At 40.2% G+C, this 22,500-nt stretch overlaps 1 protein-coding gene across 1 annotated transcript in view; it reads right to left on the bottom strand.

Annotated features, from left to right (window-relative positions):
- Positions 1-22,500, bottom strand: part of LOC116689726 (RAC-gamma serine/threonine-protein kinase) — a gene marked incomplete at its 5' end in the record, with an annotated part of 81,844 nt that overhangs the window by 10,037 nt on the left and 49,307 nt on the right. Inside the window, 2 exon segments of the mRNA XM_074783855.1 lie at positions 3,377-3,380; positions 3,747-3,875. Coding sequence (XP_074639956.1) covers positions 3,377-3,380; positions 3,747-3,875 — 133 coding nt within the window.

The following is a 22,500-nucleotide window of genomic DNA, read 5'->3' as shown; positions in this document are numbered from 1 at the left end:
GTGGATACCCCTGTAAAAAAATATAGATATATAATTTATATATATATATAATATTATTCGTAAATAACATATATATTATATATTAGGAGTCCTGAATCCACGATACGAGACGGAGCGCCCGATCTTTTCCTATTTTCCCGGGATCGGAGCTCGGCTACATTACCTGACTAGTCGCGCCGTACCCGCTAGTTGCGGTTGACGGTAGTTGCGCAATCCAAACCTCCGCGGCGGTGCAAAGCCAGCATGGCAGAAGTGTGGGAGTATTTTACTCTGGCGAGTGAAGACTGTCCTAAAGCTACTTGCAATGTCTGCAACGTGGCGATTTCAAGAGCAGGTAGCAGCAGAGCTACACCTAACACCACCAACTGGATTCGTCATTTGAGGACAAAACACGACGATGTGTATGAAGCGTTTGGTAAAGCTGCAGATTAGATTAGATTAGATTAGATTAGATTAAACTTTATTGTCATCACACATGTACAGGTACAATGCAACGAAATACAGTTTAGAGAGTTTAGAGAGCCTCCGAGCCGCAGCTAGTGAAAGCGCCGCCACATGCACTCTGAAAAGGATATATGCAGACAGCAGGATAATACAAGACATAAGATGGAAGATGGAAAGGTTGCTAAAGCAAAGCAACAGACGCTGGACGTTATGAGGAGAGACAAATACTGCAACGAAAATAATAGAGCAAAGAAGATGACAGAAAGGTCGGTCGAGACAAAAAGGTCGCTCCTGACAACCAGCCCATCTCAGTAGTTGAGAGTGTCGGACCGACTCGTCTTCTGGAGGTTTTGGACCCGCGCTACGCTCTGCCACCGAGACACAGCCGTACCACCGCCGTACCGCAAAGTAAAAGAAACGATGCAACGTGAGTTGAACCGCAACGTTGTTGTTAGTTTCACTACGGATATTCGGTCCCTACTACGTTAAGCACTTACAAGCTAAAAGTGGATCTTGGATAGCACTTTCTTTTTGATAATACTGTACCAAGTCAGTGTTTTTTTCTTTTTACTTTTGTCTAAAATATTAAATTGAAGATGGTCTTTAATTCTGGGTAAGATTTTTCATTTCATGGGATTTACAATAACAGTAGTAATGCTTTTTGATAAAATATTAGTCTAATAAAAAGTTGGGGTTACTTGCTCAAAATACATTTGAGTTTGATCAATTTCAATACTAAAGGCAAAATATCGGATCGGGACTCGAAATCGGGTCGGATAAGGATCGGAGGCCTAAAATGCTGATTGGGACATCCCTAATATATATATATATATATATATATATATATTTTTTTTTTAAATCACTTTATCAACTGCTGCAATAAACACAAGCGCAAGGCTGCCAGATATCCCAAATACACCAGATTCAGTCCTCTGAAAGATAGTTGAAGGGAGATATCAGTAGAAAACTTGATGTCATTCTACTTTAGTGCTGCCTTTTATATTCAATTCAAAGTTCAAGTTGTTGATGTTGTTGGTGTTGTAAATTACTCCGTTTCGTTCAGCGCGTGATAGTGTGACGGTTCAAACACGAATCCGCTGTTATATCGGTCTTTTTCTTCTTTTCTTCAGTAATAACTCATTTGAACAAGGGATGGTTGGATGGAAAAGGGTTAGCAGCTGATACTTCAACAGGGCTAACCCTGGACTAACCGGTTTAATTGTGAAGTTTGAAGAGTTTTTACATAGTTAAAGGAATATTTATGATACAGTGTTTACAGTATTTGTAATGGTGAACAATAATTCTGATTGCGATAGTAGCGGCAGAGTACTGCACAAATTTTAAGCCGGTGTAATTGCGCAACAAAATCTGTTTTATGCAATTACACCGGCTTAAAATGTATGCAATAATCTGCCGCTACTATTCATTCATAATTACTGTTCACCATTACAACTCCTTAATTATGTAAATACTGTATCATAAATATTCCTTTGACTATGTAAATACCGTACATATCCACACTCCTTATATTTCCACTCTGATATTTATATACTCCTGCAACTGTAACACCGAAGAAAAAGTATTTCTAAATTCTGATTTTCTAAATGTTAATTCCAGCTTTTTATACTGCACGTGAGCCTGCAGCAGGAAGCTGTTCCTGTGTATATCTGCACACGCGTCGATGCCAAGCGTCCAGCTGCTTTTACCAATGACTGCTGGTTTTCTTCTCTTCTCATTCAACGGTTGCTCGGAGGGATCTTTGCCACTTCCTGCCCCTTCGCTTGTCAGTCTGCTTGAACCGCTTTGAACAGCGTTTTGTTCTCCGTGTACAAAACTAAACAACCTCTATTTGTGAAGGGGACTTACTCCAACCTTAAAGCATCGAAGACAATTCTACATACTGAGTAGTCCTCTCAGACACCTGACTGACACAATCCAGCTTTACAGTAACGGTATTGCACATGAAAACACCGAGAGGCCGTTTTCAGACCAACCTGTGCCTCTTTTCTTTCTGACGGAGCCGTTTCTGACCCTGACGCATCGGATATCCGCTTTCACGTCCTCTTAAAGGGAAAACCACCTTCAGAATGTCCGCCAAGGACCACAGAAGAAGAAGTGAAATCAGCTGCTGGCCTTCTACTTTGTTGTCAAGCAAACCCTTTAGCTGCCATTAGAGGAACCACACCATGGGGCACTTCCACAAGTGGAGCCCCTGCGGCTGCTGCTTGATGACAAACAAAAGCCGATTTCTTTCCTGATTTCGTCATACAGGACGAAGACAGAAGACGGTGAAGGCTCAGCTCGGGCCTCGGGACAGTTTTTGTGACAGTTTCCAATCTTATTTTTCTGGTTGTGGCTCGGTTGTGCAGCTGTGGCCAAAACCTTTCTCCCTCCATCACTGTTCCCTGTATAGTGTGTATTACAGTAAATGGTAAACGATCTAGGCTATTTAGGCTAAACTGAAACTAAAATACCTCTAATGCGTCCAGGAAACAAACCGAGCACCCAGGAGGATAGAAGGTTGTAGGCCCTATATTATATAAGTTACATGTTACATTTCCACTGTTTAGAAACAAAAGCCCGCTCCATTTTTTCCTTTCCAGTTTTCGCGGATGCTTCTGCTTCTTCTTCTCCTCCGGGGAAACACGACCACGTTGCATTGTGGGTATACTGGAGTAAAATGTAGGGTACATCGTACAGCAAATTACAGTGAATTGTGTGAATTTTTTTTTTTTTAGTGGACTTTATAGTGAATGAAATTAACTGCGGACAATTGGAACACCACTACAGAGTGGCGAACCCACTGTATCAGGACCGCTTAACTGAAAAAGACACGGATCAGGGACCCAGACCCCTATACTATTGTACAAAATTAAGTTGCATATGAAACTGGGCCTGCATTAACCTGTAGGGCGGCCTAAAGCCTTTATACATACCTTTTTAGTGCATAGTATACTAAGCTATTAAAAGAGCCTTATAATTGTTGCCGTGGATTTATGAATAATCTTGTTTTAATCTAAAATGTGGCAAAGTGAATCCTTCGGGTGAACTGTGTCTGTGGATTTTAGTGGCAACTGGGGAATTGTGAAGTTGATTTAAATGTGTTAGCAATATTGCAAATAACAGGTTGGCTTGATATTAACATATTTTAATTTGATTGGAAACTTTCAAAATATGAACAATAATTTGGCGCCCCCCCCTTCAGTAGCTCTCAGGATCTGCACTGTATAATGCACTATGTCCGTGATAGGGAACGGTTTGGTGTGTGTGTGTGTGTGTGCGTGTGTGTGTGTGTGTCTGACCTCAGGAGCGAGGTACTCCGGGGTTCCACAGAAGGTCTTCATGGTGGCAGTGTCGGTGATGCCCTCTTTGCAGAGGCCGAAGTCTGTGATCTTGATGTGTCCGTCTTTGTCCAACATGAGGTTCTCCAGCTGATGAGGAGGACGAGAGAAAAAAATGGAGAAAAAAATCCTGTGACGCTTTGTTTTCTATCCCCGTCTTCCAATCTACAAAATCTAGCCGTGTTTCTGTATATTTCCTACATGATCAACTATTAACTGCCAAACCAGGGCAGCAGGGTTCCCCAAAAAAACTATGACATTTCTCTAGGCAGGGGTCTTCACAGGGGTCCGCGCCCGCTAGGGGGTCCGCGGAGGTACTGCATGGGGTCGCGAAAGTTTTGGTTGATTAGACTTTTTTTTTAATATTCCCCCCCCCCCCCCCCGCATTTTTCCCACTAATTGAAATGTCTTTAATCCACATAACATGAATTCAACACACTGTAGTGAACAGATAATGGAGGCGAAGATGTCTTTCTGTCATCAGTGCACCATGGCGCTATAGGACCATTTTGATATACCACAATGTTATACAATATATATATATTAGGGGGTCCCCGCTCCATCTCGCCATCAGTTTGGGGTCCTTGCCTGGAAACCGTTGAAGACCCCTGCTCTAAGGGACCAGTCCACAGAGCAGGGGACGCTCACCTTCATATCTCGATAGACGTCTGGCAGATGCAGGTATCTAGAGCCGAGACGATCTCAGCGCCGTAGAAACGGTGCGGTCCTCCGAAATACTCTTTCCTTACACATGGAAAAACAGCTGCAGAAGAATAAACACAATTTACTTAAAAAAATTAACTTTGTGCATACAAATATAGATATATAAATAATGTGGTTCCTGTGGTTAAAATGTGATGTTTTATTTATGAATGAAACTAGCCACCATAAACGACCTACAAGAGACACAGCTGAAATGATTAGACCAATAAACACACAACTGTTCGGATCCTTTACACCTTCTACAGCGAGGAGTGTTCCTCATTGAGTACTTTTACTTTTAATACTTTAATTCATTTTCCTGATGATACTTGGATACTTTTACATTGAAACACGGTCAAAGATATAGGTTTTGTATGTTAAAAAAATTAAAAAATGTTAATCACGCACAAAAAAAAAAACTATAACCAATTGTAAAAATCCAAGTGTCTCTGACTGATAATAAAACAATAAGTTCTGAGGATATTTTGCATCCCTTTATGGTCTTTCATGCCACTAATATATAACGACCTGCAAGAGACACAGCTGAAATGATTAGACCAATAAACACACAACTGTTCGGATCCTTTACACCTTCTACAGCGGGAGGATTGTTCTGCATCGAGTACTTTTACTTTTAATACTTTAATTCATTTTCCTGATGATACTTTTATATTGAAACATGGTAAAAAATGTATGTTTTATATGTTAAAAAATAAAAAAGTGGTAATGAGCACATAAAAAAAACTACAACCAATTGTAAAAATCCAAGTGTCTCTGACTGATAAAAACCTAGTTTCTTGAGGATATTTTGCATCCCTCTCTGGTCTTTTATGCCACTAATATAACGACCTGCAAGAGACACAGCTATAAGGAGAAAGAATTAGGCCATTAAACACCACAACTGTTAGGATCCTTTAGACTTTCTCAGCGGGAGGAGTGTTCCTCATTGAGTACTTTTACTTTAATACTTTAAGTTCATTTCCTGATGAAGCTGCATGCTTTTACGTTGAAACATGGTCAAAGTTTTAGGTTTTGTATGTTAAAAAAAAAAAAATAAAAACTATAACCAATTGCAAAATGTAAGTGTCTCTGTGAACTTGTATACAACAAAACATAAGTTTCTGAGATATTTTGCCATCCTCTCTGGTCTTTTATGCCACTAATGCCTTAACACTTGATAACTGAGAACCCACGTCGGTGCAGACGCTCCAGTCCTACACCTCTCCAAATGAGACCACATCGACACGAGAGACTGCTTTCACTTGAGCTCTTTGAATCACACACACCTCCTTCTTCTTCACTAGTCGTGAAATAACTCACAACAATCTGCCAGCATCAAAAACATAAACAAGCGATTCATTGATGTCTCACCCTCTCTTCCGTTGACGACTCCATTACAAAGCAGAGCCCTCCTAGTCTGGAACGAGTACTTCAGAGACTGAAACACAAAATATATTATAATATTTAATATATAATATATTTTTTTTTTTTACTCTTGGCATGAACTTAGCTATTGTTTCAAGCATTTGTTCAGTTATTATTTATTTTATTAAGAGCAGAAGCTTGCGTTGATCATGCATCTTTCCTTCTTTGCACACTTTATCAGGTCTTGATTCAGGCTGCTTTCCTCTTTTTTATATTTATTTATTCCAACTTACATTCCAGCAGCAGGCGTGTCTTCAATTTATGTTTGCATGCAGTCTACATGCTGATACTCACAGTTTGGATGGGTGCCGAGGTTTTTTAATACCCTACTTTCGTTAGGCGTGTGAGCAACTTCATCCTGGATGGAAACAAAGGAAGGCAAAGAAGACCTGATTAGTCGAGACAATTTCTTGTTTGAGTCAAAAGGTGAGGACGTAATTGGAAGAGAGCGAGTGAACGTCAGGATATGCCGGGCATAAAACCCTCTGGAACTGATATTTCTAAATATTAACGCCCTCTATTAGAGTTTCATGCCAAATGAAGGTAACACATTAGGTTTTTAGTTGCCATTTTCACACATAAGAGGACAGTAGATATGACATCTGCCATTGCAATCTAGTAGCCAGTAAAACATGTTTAAGGTCTCATGACATGGTGCTTTGAAAGCTTTATAACCTTAGTGGTCCCCTAATACGTATCTGAAGTCTCTTTTTATATAGACTTAGTGGTCCCTAATGTATCTGAAGTCTCTTTTATATAGACCTAGTGTCCCCTAATGCTTCATCTGAATCTCTTTTAATAGACCTTAGTGGTCCCTAATCTGTATCTGAGTCTCTTTTATATAGACCTTAGTGGTCCCCTAATACTGTATCGAAGTCTCTTTATATAGACCTTAGTGGTCCCTAATACGGTATCTGAAGTCTCTTTTATAGCCTTAGTGGTCCCTAATACTGTATCGTGAAGTCTCTTTTATATAGACCTTATGGTCCCTAATACTGTATCTGAAGTCTCTTTATATAGACCTTAGGGTCCCCTAATACTGTATCTGAAGTCTCTTTTATATAGACCTTGGTGTGTCCCTAATACTGTATCTGAAGTCTCTTGTATATAACCTTATGGTCCCTAATACGTCGATCTGAAGTCCTTTTATATAGACCTTAGTGGTCCCTAATACTGTATCTGAAGTCTCTTTTTATAGACCTTAGTGGTCCCCTAATACGTATCTGAAGTCTCTTTTATATAGACCTTAGTGGTCCCTAATACTGTATCTGAGTCTCTTTACTATAGACCTTAGTGGTCCCTAATACTGTATCGTGAAGTCTCTTTTATAATAGACCTTAGTGGGTCCCCTAATACTGTATCTGAAGTATCTTTTATGTGTGTGTCCTTAGTGGTCCCTAATACTGTATCTTAGCTCTTTCTAAGACCTTAGTGGTCCCCTATACTGTAATCTGAGTTCTCTTTTATACCTTAGTGGTCCCTAATACTGTATCTGAGTCTCTTTTATAAGACCTTAGTGGTCCTAATACTGTATCTGAGTCTCTTTTATATAGACCTTAGTGCTTCCTATACTGTATCTGAATTTCTTTATATAGACCTTATCTGTCCCTAATACTGTATCTGAAGTCTCTTTATATAGACCTTAGTGGCCCTACTCAACTGTATCTGAAGTCTCTTTTATATAGACCTTAGTGGTCCCTAATCTGTATCTGAAGTCTCTTTTTATATAGACCTTAGTGGCTCCTAATACTGTATCTGAAGTCTCTTTATTAGACCTTAGTGGTCCCTAATACTGTATCTGAAGTCTCTTTAATATAGACCTTAGTGGTCCCTAATACTGTATCTGAAGTCTCTTTATATAGAACTTAGTGGTCCCTAATCTGTATCTGAAGTCTCTTTTCTATAGAGACCCTTAGTGGTCCCCTAATACTGTATCCTGAAGTCTCTTTTCTATAGACCTTTAAGTAGTTGACCTGCATTCCCTAACACTGTACAGGGTTACCCTGAGCTTTTCCTTAGGACTGCCATTTCTAAGTCTCGTAGCTTTTGACGAGATGTGGAGGAAGGTGGAGGCCGGTGTGTGCCTATGTATATAACATGTATTTAAACTGAATAAAAGTGCCACCAGGAAATATGACCTGTACATACACAGCCCTTATATTTGGACTAGGGAAAAGAAGCTACAACACCCAGATTTAAAAACAACATTGGCAGTGAGCATTAGAGATAGTGGTACATGAACGAAGGACATTTAAAACCTGTTTAAAAACAACACTGTAGACCTTGAACACAACCAGACCATTATCGATTATGGGCTACTGATGTGGTTGTTTTGTCTGCTCTGTTCAGACCGCTACATCAGGAAGTGTCTTTTATTAAGACAGATACAATAAAAAGGGAGTTTATATATATATATGTGACCCTTGAATTTGTTGATGAAACCCATTGTGGTAATGTATAATAATGTGGAGGGTGACGCATCTTGATACCTTGGTCTATGATGACTTCCTCTGAGGATCTTCTGGCGTATTAGTGCCGCTCGCTTCTCCCTCACCAAATGACTTTCCCAAAGTGCCTTTGCCCAGAAGCTTCAGATAGTCAAAGTCATTCATTGTCTGGACAGAAGAAACAGAGGCTGGTGTGAAGAAACTGGTCCTGCGGCCCTTAAATGCACTTAGATCCCATGAGTCACACTCAAGGCCGGTCCCTTGCGAATTTAGATCTTTCAAGCATTTCAATCTTGAGTTCAACAAGACTGTCGATGTTGGACCGCCAAGTTGTGCGTCGCACCAAAAAGGTGTTTTTTAAACTGCAATTAACGTGACATTCAAAGCAGAATTGGCCATTTTGCAGACTTTTTAATTCCCACAAAAGAATTTTTCTTTTAATTTCAGGCAGTGAACAGGTTTGTTGTTAAAAAAATGTTATCTTATTTTTGCTTTACTGGCTATCAGTATGGCTAAACATACTCGTTTGCTGACTTTTTCAGGGCTTTATGTTGACAATAATGCGACATAAAGGGTCAAAATAGAGATGGTCCCATACCATTTTTTGCTTCCTGATACCGATTCCGATACCTGAACTCGCGCATCGGCCGCTACCGGTACTGATCCGATACCTGTGTTTCATACATGTTTATTAAGGTTAACAGTTGTATACTACCATGCTGTGTGGATGTATTATCATTTCTATCTTTGTTGTTGGTTCTGGCTCAGGTTAAACTCCTTGTGAAACATGAAGAAACACAAACCTGTTCGCCACAATCCATTTGACAGTCAGTTTTTAACAGAAAGAACATGATAAACACTTTAACGTAAATTTCTTTAGGCTTTGTCCACGTGGTATCAATCGGTGGCATAAACTCCATACTTCCCGATACTCAGCCACGTTTAGGCAGTATCGGAGGGAAACGATACTGGTTTCGGAACATCTCTAGCAAAAATGTCGGAAAAAAGAAAAAACTAAAAGTAACTAAAAGGTCCTGAGAAAGCCAAGTCCGAAAAGGACACAAAAGGACAAAAAAAAGCTACAAAATGTCAAAAAAAAGCGACATGGAGTAATCAAAAAAGAGATTTGACTTTTTCAATGAAACCGAGCATGTCAATGAGCCGTCACCTTTCGTTTGTAGTGGCTGCTGGAGGTGTCCATCTCCTCCTCGTTGACGTTCTCGATTGGGAGGTGGGGCCGCTCGAAGCCCTCCTCCTCCTGTTTGGCCAGAGACTCGGCTACCATCTGGATGGCCTCGGCCCACTCCGTCCTACGGACAAACCCCCAGGTTCAACTACCGGCAGGCGGCCATTTGTTTTGATTTTTAGGTTAAGCGCAGGCGAGGCAGCTTTATTTGTAGATTACATTTCAGCAACAGGGCAATTTCAAAGTGTTTACACAAAATCAGTTAAAAAAAAACAGTAAAAACCACGAATAACAGTTGAAAATAAAACATAAGACACCTAGACACAAGAATAAAGTTACAGTGCAGCTAAGAAATTAACATTAAAATGAAACATTTAAAGAAAGGGAACATCAAAAGAAAGGTTTTAGCTCTTTAATTATAGTACCTTATAGACCTTAGTGGTTCCCCCTAATTACTGTACTGAAGACCCTCCTTTATATAAAACTTATGTGGGTCCCCTAATACTGTATCTGAGTCTCTTTTATATATTAGACCCTTATATGCACTTGTGTTCCAATCGTTATCTGAAAGTCCTCTTTTATATAAGACCCCTTAGTGGTCCCTAATACTGGGGGTACTCTGAAGTCTCTTTTATATAGACCTTATGTTGTCCCCTAATACCCGTTATTCTGAGTCTCCTGTTTATTTAATATAGACCTTTAGTGGTCCCCTAATACGTACTGAATTCTATTGACATGCCTCGAAGTCATCTTGTTTTTATATCAGACCTCTAGGTGGTCCCCTAATACTGGTATCTGAAGTCTCTTTTATATAATAGACCTTTAGTGTCCCCCAATACTGGTGCTGAAGTCTCTTTTTTATATTGCACCCGTTATAGTGGTCCCTAACTACGGTCATCTGAAGTCCTCTTTTTATATAGACCTAGTGGGTCCCTAATACTGTAAAATCTGGAGTCCTCTTTTTTATAATAGAACCTTAGGGGTGCCCCACTAATACTGGGTATCAATGAAGTTGGTTTTTCCCCCCTTATAGACCCGCTAGTGCCCCTAATACTGTAAACTGGAAGTCCTCTTTTTATATAGACCCATTATGGTCCTACTCAGCCTATACTGTTAAGTCTCTTTTTATGATGATGACCTTAGTGGTCTCCCCTAATACTGTACTCTGAAACGCGTTTATTATTAGACCCCTTAGTGGTCCCTAATACTGTACACTGAAGCTCTTGATCCTAGACGCTTAGTGGCTCTTCTGTATCAGAGTCCTCGATCGGACCCCTTAGTGGTCCCCCAATACTGATCCTGCTGTCCTCTTTTATATAGAACCCTTAGTGGTCCCCCCTACATACTGTAGCGTGAAGTCATCTTTTTATATGACCGCCCAAACTCAACCTGAGTATTTATGCTTAGTCCCTAAAATACTCGTTACTGAAGTCCTCTTTTATATAGACCTTTATGGTCCCCAAGTACTGTATCCTGAAGTCCTCTTTATATATGCCAAACCTTTTAGTTGGTCCCTCATACTGTCATCGGAGAAGTCTCGGTTTTAGATATAGAACACCCTTAGGGTGGTCGCCATACAGATGATACATGAAAGTCTTTCCTTTTATATAGACCTTAGTGTCCCCCCTATAACTGTATAACTGGAATTCCTCCTTTTTTTATATAGCACCAAGCCTGTAGTGTGTCCCCCTAATAACTGGTTAATCTGAAGTTCTCTTTTAGATCGACCTTAGTGGCCCTAATACTGTATCTGAATCTCTTTTTATATAGACCTTAGTGGCCCCTATACTGGATCTGAAGTCTCTTGTATATAGACCTTAGGTGGTCCCCATAATCTGTATCTGAGTCTCTTTTATATAGACCTTAGTGGTCCCCTAACGACTGTAATCTGAAGTCTCTTTATATAGACCTTGTGGTCCCCTATACGGGGGGGTTCTGCTGTCCTTTTTGAGACCTTATTGTCCCCTAATACTGTAAATCTTACTCTCTTTTATATAGACCCTAGTGGTCGCCTAATACTGTATCTGTAAGTCTCTTTTATATATACCTTTAGGGTCCCTTAATACTGTATCTGAAGTCTCTTTTATATAGACCATTAGTGGTCCCTAATACTGTATCTGAAGTCTCTTTTATATAGACTTAGTGGTCCCCTATACTGTATTCTGAAGTCTCTTTATTATAGACCTTAGTGGTCCCTAATACTGTATCTGAAGTCCTCTTTTATATAGACCTTAGTGGTCCCCTAATACTGTATCTGAAACTCTTTTATATAGACCTTAGTGGTCCCCTAATACTTTATCTGAAGTCCTCTTTATATAACCTGGTAGTGGTCCCCTAATACTGTCTCTGATGGTCTTTTATATAGACCTAGTGGTCCCTAATCTGTATCTGAAAGTCTCTTTTCATATGCCTTAGTGGGCCCCTAATAACTGTAAGCTGAAGTCTCTTTTATATAGACCTTAGTGGTCCTAATACTGTATCTGAAGTCTCTTTTATATGACCTTAGTTGCCCTAATCCTGTATCTGAAGTCTCTTTTATATAGACCTTAGTGGTCCCCTATACTGTATCTGAAGTCTCTTTTATATAGACCTTTAGTGTTCCCCTAAACTGTATCTGATGTCTCTTTTATATAGACCTTAGTGGTTCCCCCTAAGACTGTTATCTGTAAGTCTCTTTTAATAAAGACCTATAGTGGTCCCCTAATACTGTCTCTGAAGTCTCTTTTATATAGCCTTAGTGTCCCTAATACGTATTGAAGTCTCTTTTATATAGACCTTCGTGGTCCCCTAATACTGTCTTCTGAAGTCCTCTTTTGATGGCGTCCCTTGAGTGGTCCCATACTGTATCTGAAGTCTCTTTTATATAGACCTTAGTGGTCCCTAATACTTATCTGATGTCTCTTTTATATAGACCTTAGTGTTCCCTAATACTGTATCTGAGTCTCTTTATATAGACCGTAGTGGTCCCTAATACTGTATCTGAAGTCTCTTTTATATGAGACTTAGGTGTGCCCCCTAATACTGTATCTGAACGTCTCTTTTAGTATAGGCCTTGTGGTCCTAATACGGTAGTCTGAAAGTCCTCGTGTGTATATAGACCGAATTAGTGTTCCCATAGAGCTGACGAGGTAAGTCTTCTTTTATATATACCGTAGTGTTCCCCTAATCATGTTCTGAAGTTCTCTTTTATAAGAGACCTTAGTGGTCCCCCGAATACTGTCTCTGATGTCTCTTTTATATAGACCCTTAGTGGTCCCCCCTAATACTGTATCTGAAGTCTCTTTTATATAGAACTAGTGTCCCTAATACTGTATCTAAGTCTCCTTATTGACCTTAGTGACCCCTAATACTGTAATCTAAGTCCTTTTATATAGACTTAGTGGTCCCTACTACTGTAATCTGAAGCCTCTTTTTATATAGAACCTTAGTGGTCCCCCGATACGTAATCTGAAGTCTCTTTTATATAGACCTTGTGGCCCCCTAATCTGTATCTGAATCTTTTTATATAGACCTTAGTAGGTCCCATAAATAACTGGTATCTGAAGTCCTTATTCTCTTCTATAGGACGTGAGAGCCTTGGAACGGTTCAGACATCCCCCCTCTACAACCTAGAAAGTGACCTACTCTGACGAGTGAGTGCTGCTCCTGTTCAATGCGGGGGGGGGGGGGGGGGGGGGGGGGGTAGGATGATTCGTTTATCACGCGTCGTGTTCTGTACAACCGATCGGGCCATCGGTAACAAGTGCAGAATGTGTACATTAGATTGTGTTGTTGCAGCGAAAACCCTTCAAAACTGGGCGTCCCGCCCCAGCCACCCTCCTTCCTGTCTTTCTTCTCGCTGTGTTGACAGACTTCCCGTTTGTTGCGAACGACATTTTAAACACAACCCCCGTCCCCCCCCCCCCCCCAGTCTGGCGTGCAGGAACCCATGTCAGACTTTGTTGTCCCTAATGCCAGAATCTTTCAATACTCCGTGTGTTGAACGGCGTGTAGGTTGGTGAGGACATTTTAACATTATCAACTTTTCAGTAGCACAATTAGCACATAAAGAAGAAAGTGCGGAATAGTAACAAGGCGCTTGTTGGGGGGCCATTGATGTTTTCTAGAGTATTTTGTATAGTTTTTTTCTTTAATATCTGTAAAGAGAACTTTGGACTGATTCTGATTTTAGCTGGAAACACCAAACAAAAAGGTGTTTTTTCAGGAGCTAACAACAAAAAAAACAACCCAAATATAACGGACATCAATATTAATTAAAGTAAATTAGACACATTTTCTGGATATACTCATTCCTACTATTCTCCATTCCTTAAGCAGTGAATGGGATATATATAATATATTATATATATCTATATCTATATATATAGTATATATATAGAATATATATATATATATATATCTATATAATATATATCTATATATATATCTACGAGTAGTGCTGTACATATTTGTCATTATAATTATTATGATGATTCATCATATCCTTTATAAGTGACAACTTTTATTCTGATAAATTAATCTTTAATAATAACTGATTTAGTCTTTGGTATGGCAGTGGTTTTTGTTTCAAAGGCTTTAAGTACATATCTTAGTTTGTATTTGTTAATACCATTTTATTTTCTCAAAATTTAATATCTTTTGAGGTTTCTGTTGTGACAATAAAACAAATTATTAACATATTAATTAGTGATAACTCATAAAGCCTACAAATGTTTAACTAACTAAACCAATGTTAGGGAATTCTGTTTTGATTTGTTCCGCATTTCCTGGATTTTTTTTTTTTTTTAAACACTGTATTATCGTCCGATATATCTAAATACGGATTGTTAAATACCAAATATCGCATCCTGTATGGCTTAAAAGGCCTGGGCTCTAGGTCCCTGCTCCGTCTCTCTTTCAGTCTTTCAGTTTAACCCTTGTGTGGTATCGTGTCAACTGACCCTTTCAAATAAAAAATGGTACAGTAACCCCTCTTTTTTCCTCCCTTAACATCATGTATTTATAATTATAAATGTAACTTTATTTGTATTCCTGCCTCGCACATTATTCTGGATATGACCTTATGTTGTTTCCATAAGTGGATTTTTAACATGAATTATAACTTATTATAAAAACCCCACTTCCATGTTTAATAGTGTGCGAGTAGAGACTGATGCTTCCGCTGAACTAGCTGTTATCCTCAGCTGTGGAATAATTGAGATACAGACAATATCTGTTAATATATCTTGAAGTAAGATTATATTGTGGCGAGAATTGGTTTGTACAACCCCAAATAAGGTCCCGGGTCCCAGTTTGACCCTGGGACCGGATGGTCTCGAAAGTGAGAAGACAACACGCGGGTGTTGTGGGGTCCTTGCTTTTAAGAAACGATCAAGACACCTGGATTGAGGAGAGGCGTGAAGGGCCACCTCTCGTTCGGAGAGTGTAGGAAGTGGCAGGTCTCAGCCTGCAGATGACTGGTTGGTTCCACTGCAGACAAGGGAAGGGAGATGAATGTGTTTGGGCTTGGCCGCTCCGTTCCTTCATGAGCTCTGACAATATCTTGAAAGAGACGTGAGAAGCACGGGACCCACACTTCGTTACGCACATATAGATATCTAGGATCTATAACTGCAGTTTTGTTTTCTTTTAAGCGCTGGGAGTAGTTCGTTAAGACTAGAGAAAGCGCTGTGTTAACATACAGCGCTTTACATTTGCATTGTGTTTTCAGTGTACGGAAATCAGAACGGGCATGAGAACTTGCTCCAAATGGACAACTCATGGAATTGTTTTTTTTCATTGGTGGATCGTTGGGAAAACGTACCTCGTTTTCACATGAACAAGTTTTGTTTTCGTAGCGCCCAGGAGCTCGTTGTGTTTGCAGCCGTGGACTACCGCCGGTCTTGCTTAATTATACGTTGGAAACCACTGACATAAAAACAAAAGCTAGCCCCGCACACTAAGCTGGAGGCAACGGTGTTATGGTGGTGAGGACCACACCCACTATGTGGCTGGCTTCAGGGTGAGACAGGACATACTGGAACAGACTAAATGAGGACGTGGACAAACTCTCTCCTTGGACCCTTATTTTTCTCACTTGGAGAAATACCCGAACACTGCCTTTCTAAAAGGCTCCAAAGCTAATGCTCAGATTGTGTTAATGATTGCAAGGAATGATTTCTATTAATTGGAGAGCCTCCCCCCCCCCCCCCCCCCCCCCCCCCCCCTACAGTAGCTCATGGAGACAAAAAAAATCAAACGGGTCCCATACAATGGAAAATAAGACTTCCTATTTTACAGTTTACCGTATCTTTGCTTGTGAGAAGATGGACCCCTGTCCCTTCTAGGCCTTGATTTAGAAATAATGTTAAACATCTTATTTTCCCCTGCTTCTATGTAGTCCTATGGTGTTTGAATGAACCCCGAGGTGTACCCTGTTCATATTATGTTAGATATTTTTGTGTTGCTTTTTACTCTCATTGAAAAGTGCAGTGTACTGTATTGGATAAAATTGCCTACAATGTCAATATGGGCCATTAAGTAAAAAAGTTAAAAAAGACGAAAATCAAACTTGTCCTCTTATTTTGAAATAAGCATGTGATTCACAGGAAGTCATTCATGCCTCTGGCCGTCAAACTATATAACTCCCCCCCCCCCTGAAACTGGACATATTTATCTGTTTTGTGCAATTACACTACCTTGATGTTGTGGCATCCGCAACTGCGACTATTACTATTAATATATTAGTACGTATTTTCACACCAGTGCCACACCATTAACGTATGTAATACTGTTCATAACATTAAAAACCGGTACATCTCCACACTCCTTACATTTCTTTTCCTTAGATTTCTACTCCTGCATTTAGACGATTTGTGCACTGCAACGCAGAGTGTTCCCTTCCGGGGATCAATAAAGTTTTTCTTCTGATTCTGATTCTGACCTTTCAACTCCACCCCTCAAGAAAATCCGATACGACCCGGAATCAAAAGGACCTGGACCAGATCCCAACTATGGCCACCCTCGTGGACGCAGGCGTGTCCTTTGTGGTGTCTTTTGTGTGTCTTTTGTGATCTTACTGCTACGGATGAAGTTGTTGAGCGGGTTAGGCCAGTCAGAGTCCCTGCGTTTGTCCTTGTAGCCATGAAAGGGACCGTCTCTCTAGAAGGAGTAGCGCTTCGCCATTCTTGATGTCTCACCTGCAGGGGGGGGGGGAGGCGAAGTTCATCCTTTGCACCTTCATGTGTGTTTACGCTGGTGGAAGCGTGTGTCTGGACTCATTGGTGCTAGAATCACTTAAATGTTTGTACTGAGCCCCAGACCAAAACCACCAAAACATAAGAATTAACCTAATTTGATAGCACACTGATTTCTAGGGGTGGGGGAAAAAAAAAAAAATCCACACAGCAGAGAATCGCAATATTTTCATGGTATACTGGGTCGATCATCAGGCGCCAAGTTGGATATATTATTTATATAAATATATGTTCTCAGTTTTTGTCCCTCATTTTGGCATTGGCAGCGATAAACATTGAATTGGGATGACAAACAGAAAAATGTTTCTTTTTTAGTGAAACAGATGTTGTAAGTTTATCAGTACATCATCAGACATATTAGAAATTGGTGAGAAAATTAGAGTTGGAAAAAAAGGGTTATGAAATTGCAATATATCTCGAATATTGCAATATGTTTAAAATCGCAATAGTATGGTATCGTGGCTTAAGTTCGTGATTATCGTACCCCCCCCCCCCCCCCCCCCCCGTACTAATTTAGTGTGATTTTTTTTTAAAGGGGTACAGATTTAAGAATCTCCTTAAATCGTTGCTCCCAAAAATGAAGATAGGCTCAACGGCTGCATCTGTTCTGGCGATATTAGCCGTAATAGACTGAACTTTCACATTGTTGACTGACGGTATCTTCATGGTGTCTGTTTTTCTGCTGGCTCCTGCTGCTCTACCTCTCATTGTATGACATAATCCTACAAGTGTTGAATATACATATACATGCCACAGTGAGATGTTTTGCATCTTTTCATAGTCTATTAGCGCCCAGAGCTAACAGATACCCAAAGTGAGATCTGTATCAGTCATCGACTGCCTGAGCATTTACAGCTGTGCTCATACGTTACACACACCCGTGGTAAAGTTGACTAAAAGCGAATAAAAAACATCTTTTGGAATTGATCCTTGATAAAAAAAAAGAGGAAAAATCACCTTTTAAAGGACACAATTTTCTTGTGAATCAAAAATGTATTGTAAATAAATAACTGTTTCTTCCTTAAAAACCAGGGGCACAAGTATAGCACCCCTATGTTAAAATCAGGGGGCACAAGTATCACCCCCCCTATGTTAAATCAGGGGGGGCAAAGTTAACACCCCCCTATGTTAAAAATACAGTGGCATAATTAACACACCCCCTATGTTAAATACAGGGTCATAAGTATACCCCCCCTATTTAAAATACAGGGGGCATAAGTATACACCCCTATTTTAAAATACAGGGGGCATAAGTATACACCCCCTATGTTAAAATACAGTGGCATAAGTATACACCCCCTATGTTAAAATAACCAGGGGCATAAGTTAGCACACCCCCGCTAATGTTAAATACAGGGGCATAGAGGATACACCCCACTATGTTTAACATACAGGGGGCATAGTTATAACACCCCCTATTGTAAAATCAGGGTCATAAGTATAGCACCCCCCTATGTAAAATACAGGGGGCATAAGTATACACCCCCCGATGTTAAAATACAGGGTCCATAATATCCCCACCCATGTTTCAAAATACAGGGGCAATAGTATACACCCCTATGTTAAAATACAGGGGCATAAGTAACACCCCCATGTTCAATACAGGGGCAGAAGTAGGGTCCACCGCGGCCCTATTTAAAATACAGGGGCCAAAGTATACACCCAATGTTAAAATTATCGGGGTTAAGTATAACACCCCCCTATGTTGTTGTGATAGAGGTTCGACACAGCTAACGTGATTGGGTGACAGAAAAAGCATTACTGTACCAGGAAATGTGTATGGTGACCCTCCATTTGACTCAAAACCAAAAACGCAGGGATTCTCGGTTGGTGGCAAAGCCATTACGACGAGGTCGGTGTGGCCGGGTTGGGATCAGCACGGGTAGCGATGCGCCATATACGGTAGAGGTTTTGATCCGTCGACGCAGAGGGTCCAGGTTCGAGTTTCCTGCATGGCTTCCCCTCTCCCCCCCCCCCTTTCTCACCTAGCTGCCTTTTCTTTAACCCTCAATGTTGTCCTCATTTGTCTTCATGGTTTCCTCATGTTGTCCTATATCAATGTTCTTTTTACATTCCCCAAAATAACATGATTGATTCCCCCACGCCGTTTGGCAAGTACACATCCTACTGTGCATTAATTTGGGCTCTTATGCAATTGTTAGAGCATTGGTGCAAATACGAAATGAAGTGTTGTTTGTGACATAGTAGTTGATTAAAAGTTGCACAGTAAGTCGCCAGTCTGGAGTTATCATGCATCCCAGTGACATCCTTAATGTTTAGTTCCTCATAATGTCCTCAATTCTGCTTTTCTAACTCACACATTTGTATGAATTTCCTATAACATTGGATATTGCACCTAAATTTCGTGAAAATAACTGTCAACACTAAAGTTAATGTGTTGAAACAAAAAAGGTCAAAAAAATGAACCAAAACATTGAAAAAAAAGCGTCACGGCTGTTGCAAAAAAAAAGGGACAAAAACAGAATAAAACTTAATACGTCGATTAGAATACGGTGATTTTCAATTTTTGACTGGTAAATACAACACACGTTTAAAGCTAGAAAAAAAGCCCCCCAAAAAATAAACTTGTCTTCTGTCCCGTTTAAAAGTGTCTTGGGCAAGGAAACTGAATACCCAAAGTTGCCATTCAACATGTCAGTGTTGGTAGAGTCAGGCGCACACTCTACGTAGAGGGAGGTTTAATACCTAATGATGCAGAGGTCCAGGGTTTCGAGGCCAACCTGTAGGCTGGATTGTCGCCATGCAGTCTCCCCCCTTATTTTAATAATCCGCTAGGCTTTTCCTGTCCATTAGTGGCGGAAATGCCCCAAAAATAATTGTCCTTCTTTCCACGTCAATGTAAAAGTGCTCTTAACGAGAGCACTTGCGGGCGCGCCGGTCGCGACCTCAGTTGCTCCCAATGTTTGTACTTTTGGAAAAAGAAACTGCTAATCCATTTAAAATAACCTATATATTTTTTTTAATTGTTGTAATATAAGAAGCGCCTTCCCCTGTTGTTGCCGCTTGTTTGGCCTTTCAGCTTTGACTGAGTTGCGCCATTGGTGTACAGAGTTTAATCGCTTCCTGCCACTGGTGGTAGGACCCGCCCACATCTTTCACAAGGAAACACTCACATTAACACTTGTGTTGTTGTCCTCGGGTCACATTGACCCGTTTCTAAGTGTTTTACTATCTGAATATATATTTCTTTTAACCAAAGTTGTCCCAACACATGGTGATTCCTACAACGCTCTTCGTGTGCAATTAATAATTTTCATTGAATTTTTTGGGGCTTTTTTTCTTTAATCTTATAGCATTTTAATCTTTTTCCAAAACAGAATCCGACAAACTTTGACATCTACCGTCTCAACTCCTCTGATCTTAACTATTTAGTCAAAATATTCATAATTTCTGCCTTTTTAACAAAGATTTTATGTCTAATTTGCTCTAAATGATGTTTGTTGACTTAGAATTAAAGAATAAGTGGTTAAACCTGTTATTAACCAGCTCAGGTTTAAAAAAAAAAAAAAAAAGCCCAAAGCTGGAAAAGAAAGTGTAAATAAATCGTAAAAAGGACAAAACATCGGAAAAGCACAACAACTTCAATTTTGACTGGAAGGGCATGTTCATGGTTAACAGAAGACGACCTATGGTTAAAGCTGGCTTTCACGACCCCAAACTTTACTTTGTCGCATACATCGTTGAACAGACCCATTACTTTATACAGACCAAAACAGGTCACAACTAAGTCCCCACCAACTCTGCAGCTAAATTAGAACAATAACACTGATTCCTTTTGGTTGTTTCTCAAAATTCAGTTTCAGTTTAAAACACCCCCACTTTCCAATCTGCTCTGAACGGCATGTGATCCTAAAAAAGGTTTTGATATTAAAGCGGCCAAGCGCTCTTCAGGGGGGGGGGGATGTTGTCCTCTAAGAGGCCGTTCGGACAGCATATAATAGCACACAGCGGCATGCAACAATTCATGACTTGAGGGGGCCGAGAGAGGAACCGGAGTGTTAGGTCTCCTCTGTAAGCTCAGGGTGCCACGGAGAACTTCCCCCTTCCTGCCACCAACAGCAACACGCAACGCACACGCACCACGCACACACGCACACGCACACACCACACACACACCACACACACACACACACACCCCACACACACACACAAATCACTGTTGGGAAATACCCACGCCAAGTGCAGCTCCGACTGGGCTGCAGCTGCGAGGCCCGTTCCTGCCTGCTTCACCGTCTTTGCAGGTAAACAGCCATTGTTTACGGACGGACACACTTAAGCTGCATGAAAACACATCTTTTCGTGACTCCTCGCGTTTTCACATCCAAAAAAAGTTTTGTTTGTTTTTCCTGAGCACCTCTGCCAGTTGAACAGGGTCACAATAGTTTTGCCCAAAGGCCCCGGGGCAAGTAAACGCCACGTCGGGCAAGTAAATATATAACAACCCAATCGTTGTATCGTAATGACGTTATTGGCTCTCAGATCGTCACATAACGAAGGCTTGTATCGTGTAGACGCTCCGACCGTGTTGTGCATTACTTAGATTCCCATTAGGGAGACAGAAACTACACACCGTAGCTTTAAGATTTTTTTTTTTCCACTGATAATAACGAACCGTTGTTAACTTCAAAAGTTGTGTACTTTGTCTTAGATTATCAGGGTCCAGTTTAATGGATAAACCAAAAGGGGGTGTATTCTGGTTTCATTCAAACTTGAATTTTGTTTGCAAAAGTAACCCTAATAAATATCTTTTTTAATTGAACTGAAGGAGACAATTGTATTGTTATTGCAAGTCTATGTTCAGCCAATGAAAATACCCCTGCGAATGACAAGAAACAACTGAAAGATGCAGTGAACATATGAGATTGGTGTTTTCGGTTTTCAGTGTGAAACAACCGCTTTGGTTTCAGTTTTCATACTGCGTACTAATTTAACCCTGTCAAATATAAAGTGTGGTTCACATTTATACATCTTACGACACAATGTATTAACTTAGGGTTGGCGATAGGTGAGAAAATCAATATCCCGATATTTTTGACCAAATACTACAATATCGATACCTCAACGATACGTAGCGTTGACTATTGGTGCTTTCCACAAATATTTGTACACAATGAGATTTTTAGATAAATGAGCCATCAGTCCTGTTGATATAATGACTACGTGGGTAAATGAAAAATAATAACAGTTAAGTTACAATCTGTAAGAGAAAATTACATCAATTTTACTGTATTCAGCCTTTAAAACAGGGTAAAGACAACACTTATGCCATATTACGAGTATCCAAAATCTAAGACGATCTCCGTCTCATATCACGATTTGGATAATATCAATATATGCACAGCTTCTATATTAGTTATTATCTTACTTGTTCCCCATGAAATTGAGGACTTGGTACGCGTCAACCCATGCAGCCTGTTGGGCATACACCACCGAGAGAGTCTCACGTTGCCACGACCTTCCCCACAGCGCTGCTGACGAGGGTCTGGCTAGTCCACACAGCCTTTTGGGATGGAAGGAAACATGCCTCTGTTATTGGCATTTCTTAGCCTTGTGTTTTCCTCAGGTCACATTTGACAAAAAAAAAAAACTTTCTATCCCAGAAAAGATCGTTGAAAAATGTGACAAATCTTGAAAACAAAAACCTACAAAAAGCAGGAACAAAATCAACAAACTCTCCAACGAGCTAACAACAACAACGC

The sequence above is a fragment of the Etheostoma spectabile genome, chromosome 5 (assembly GCF_008692095.1).
Source record: "Etheostoma spectabile isolate EspeVRDwgs_2016 chromosome 5, UIUC_Espe_1.0, whole genome shotgun sequence".
Classification (NCBI taxonomy): Eukaryota; Metazoa; Chordata; class Actinopteri; order Perciformes; family Percidae; genus Etheostoma; species Etheostoma spectabile.
Note: the sequence above shows the minus strand (reverse complement) of the source record. Positions and strands in the feature narration are given on the sequence as shown.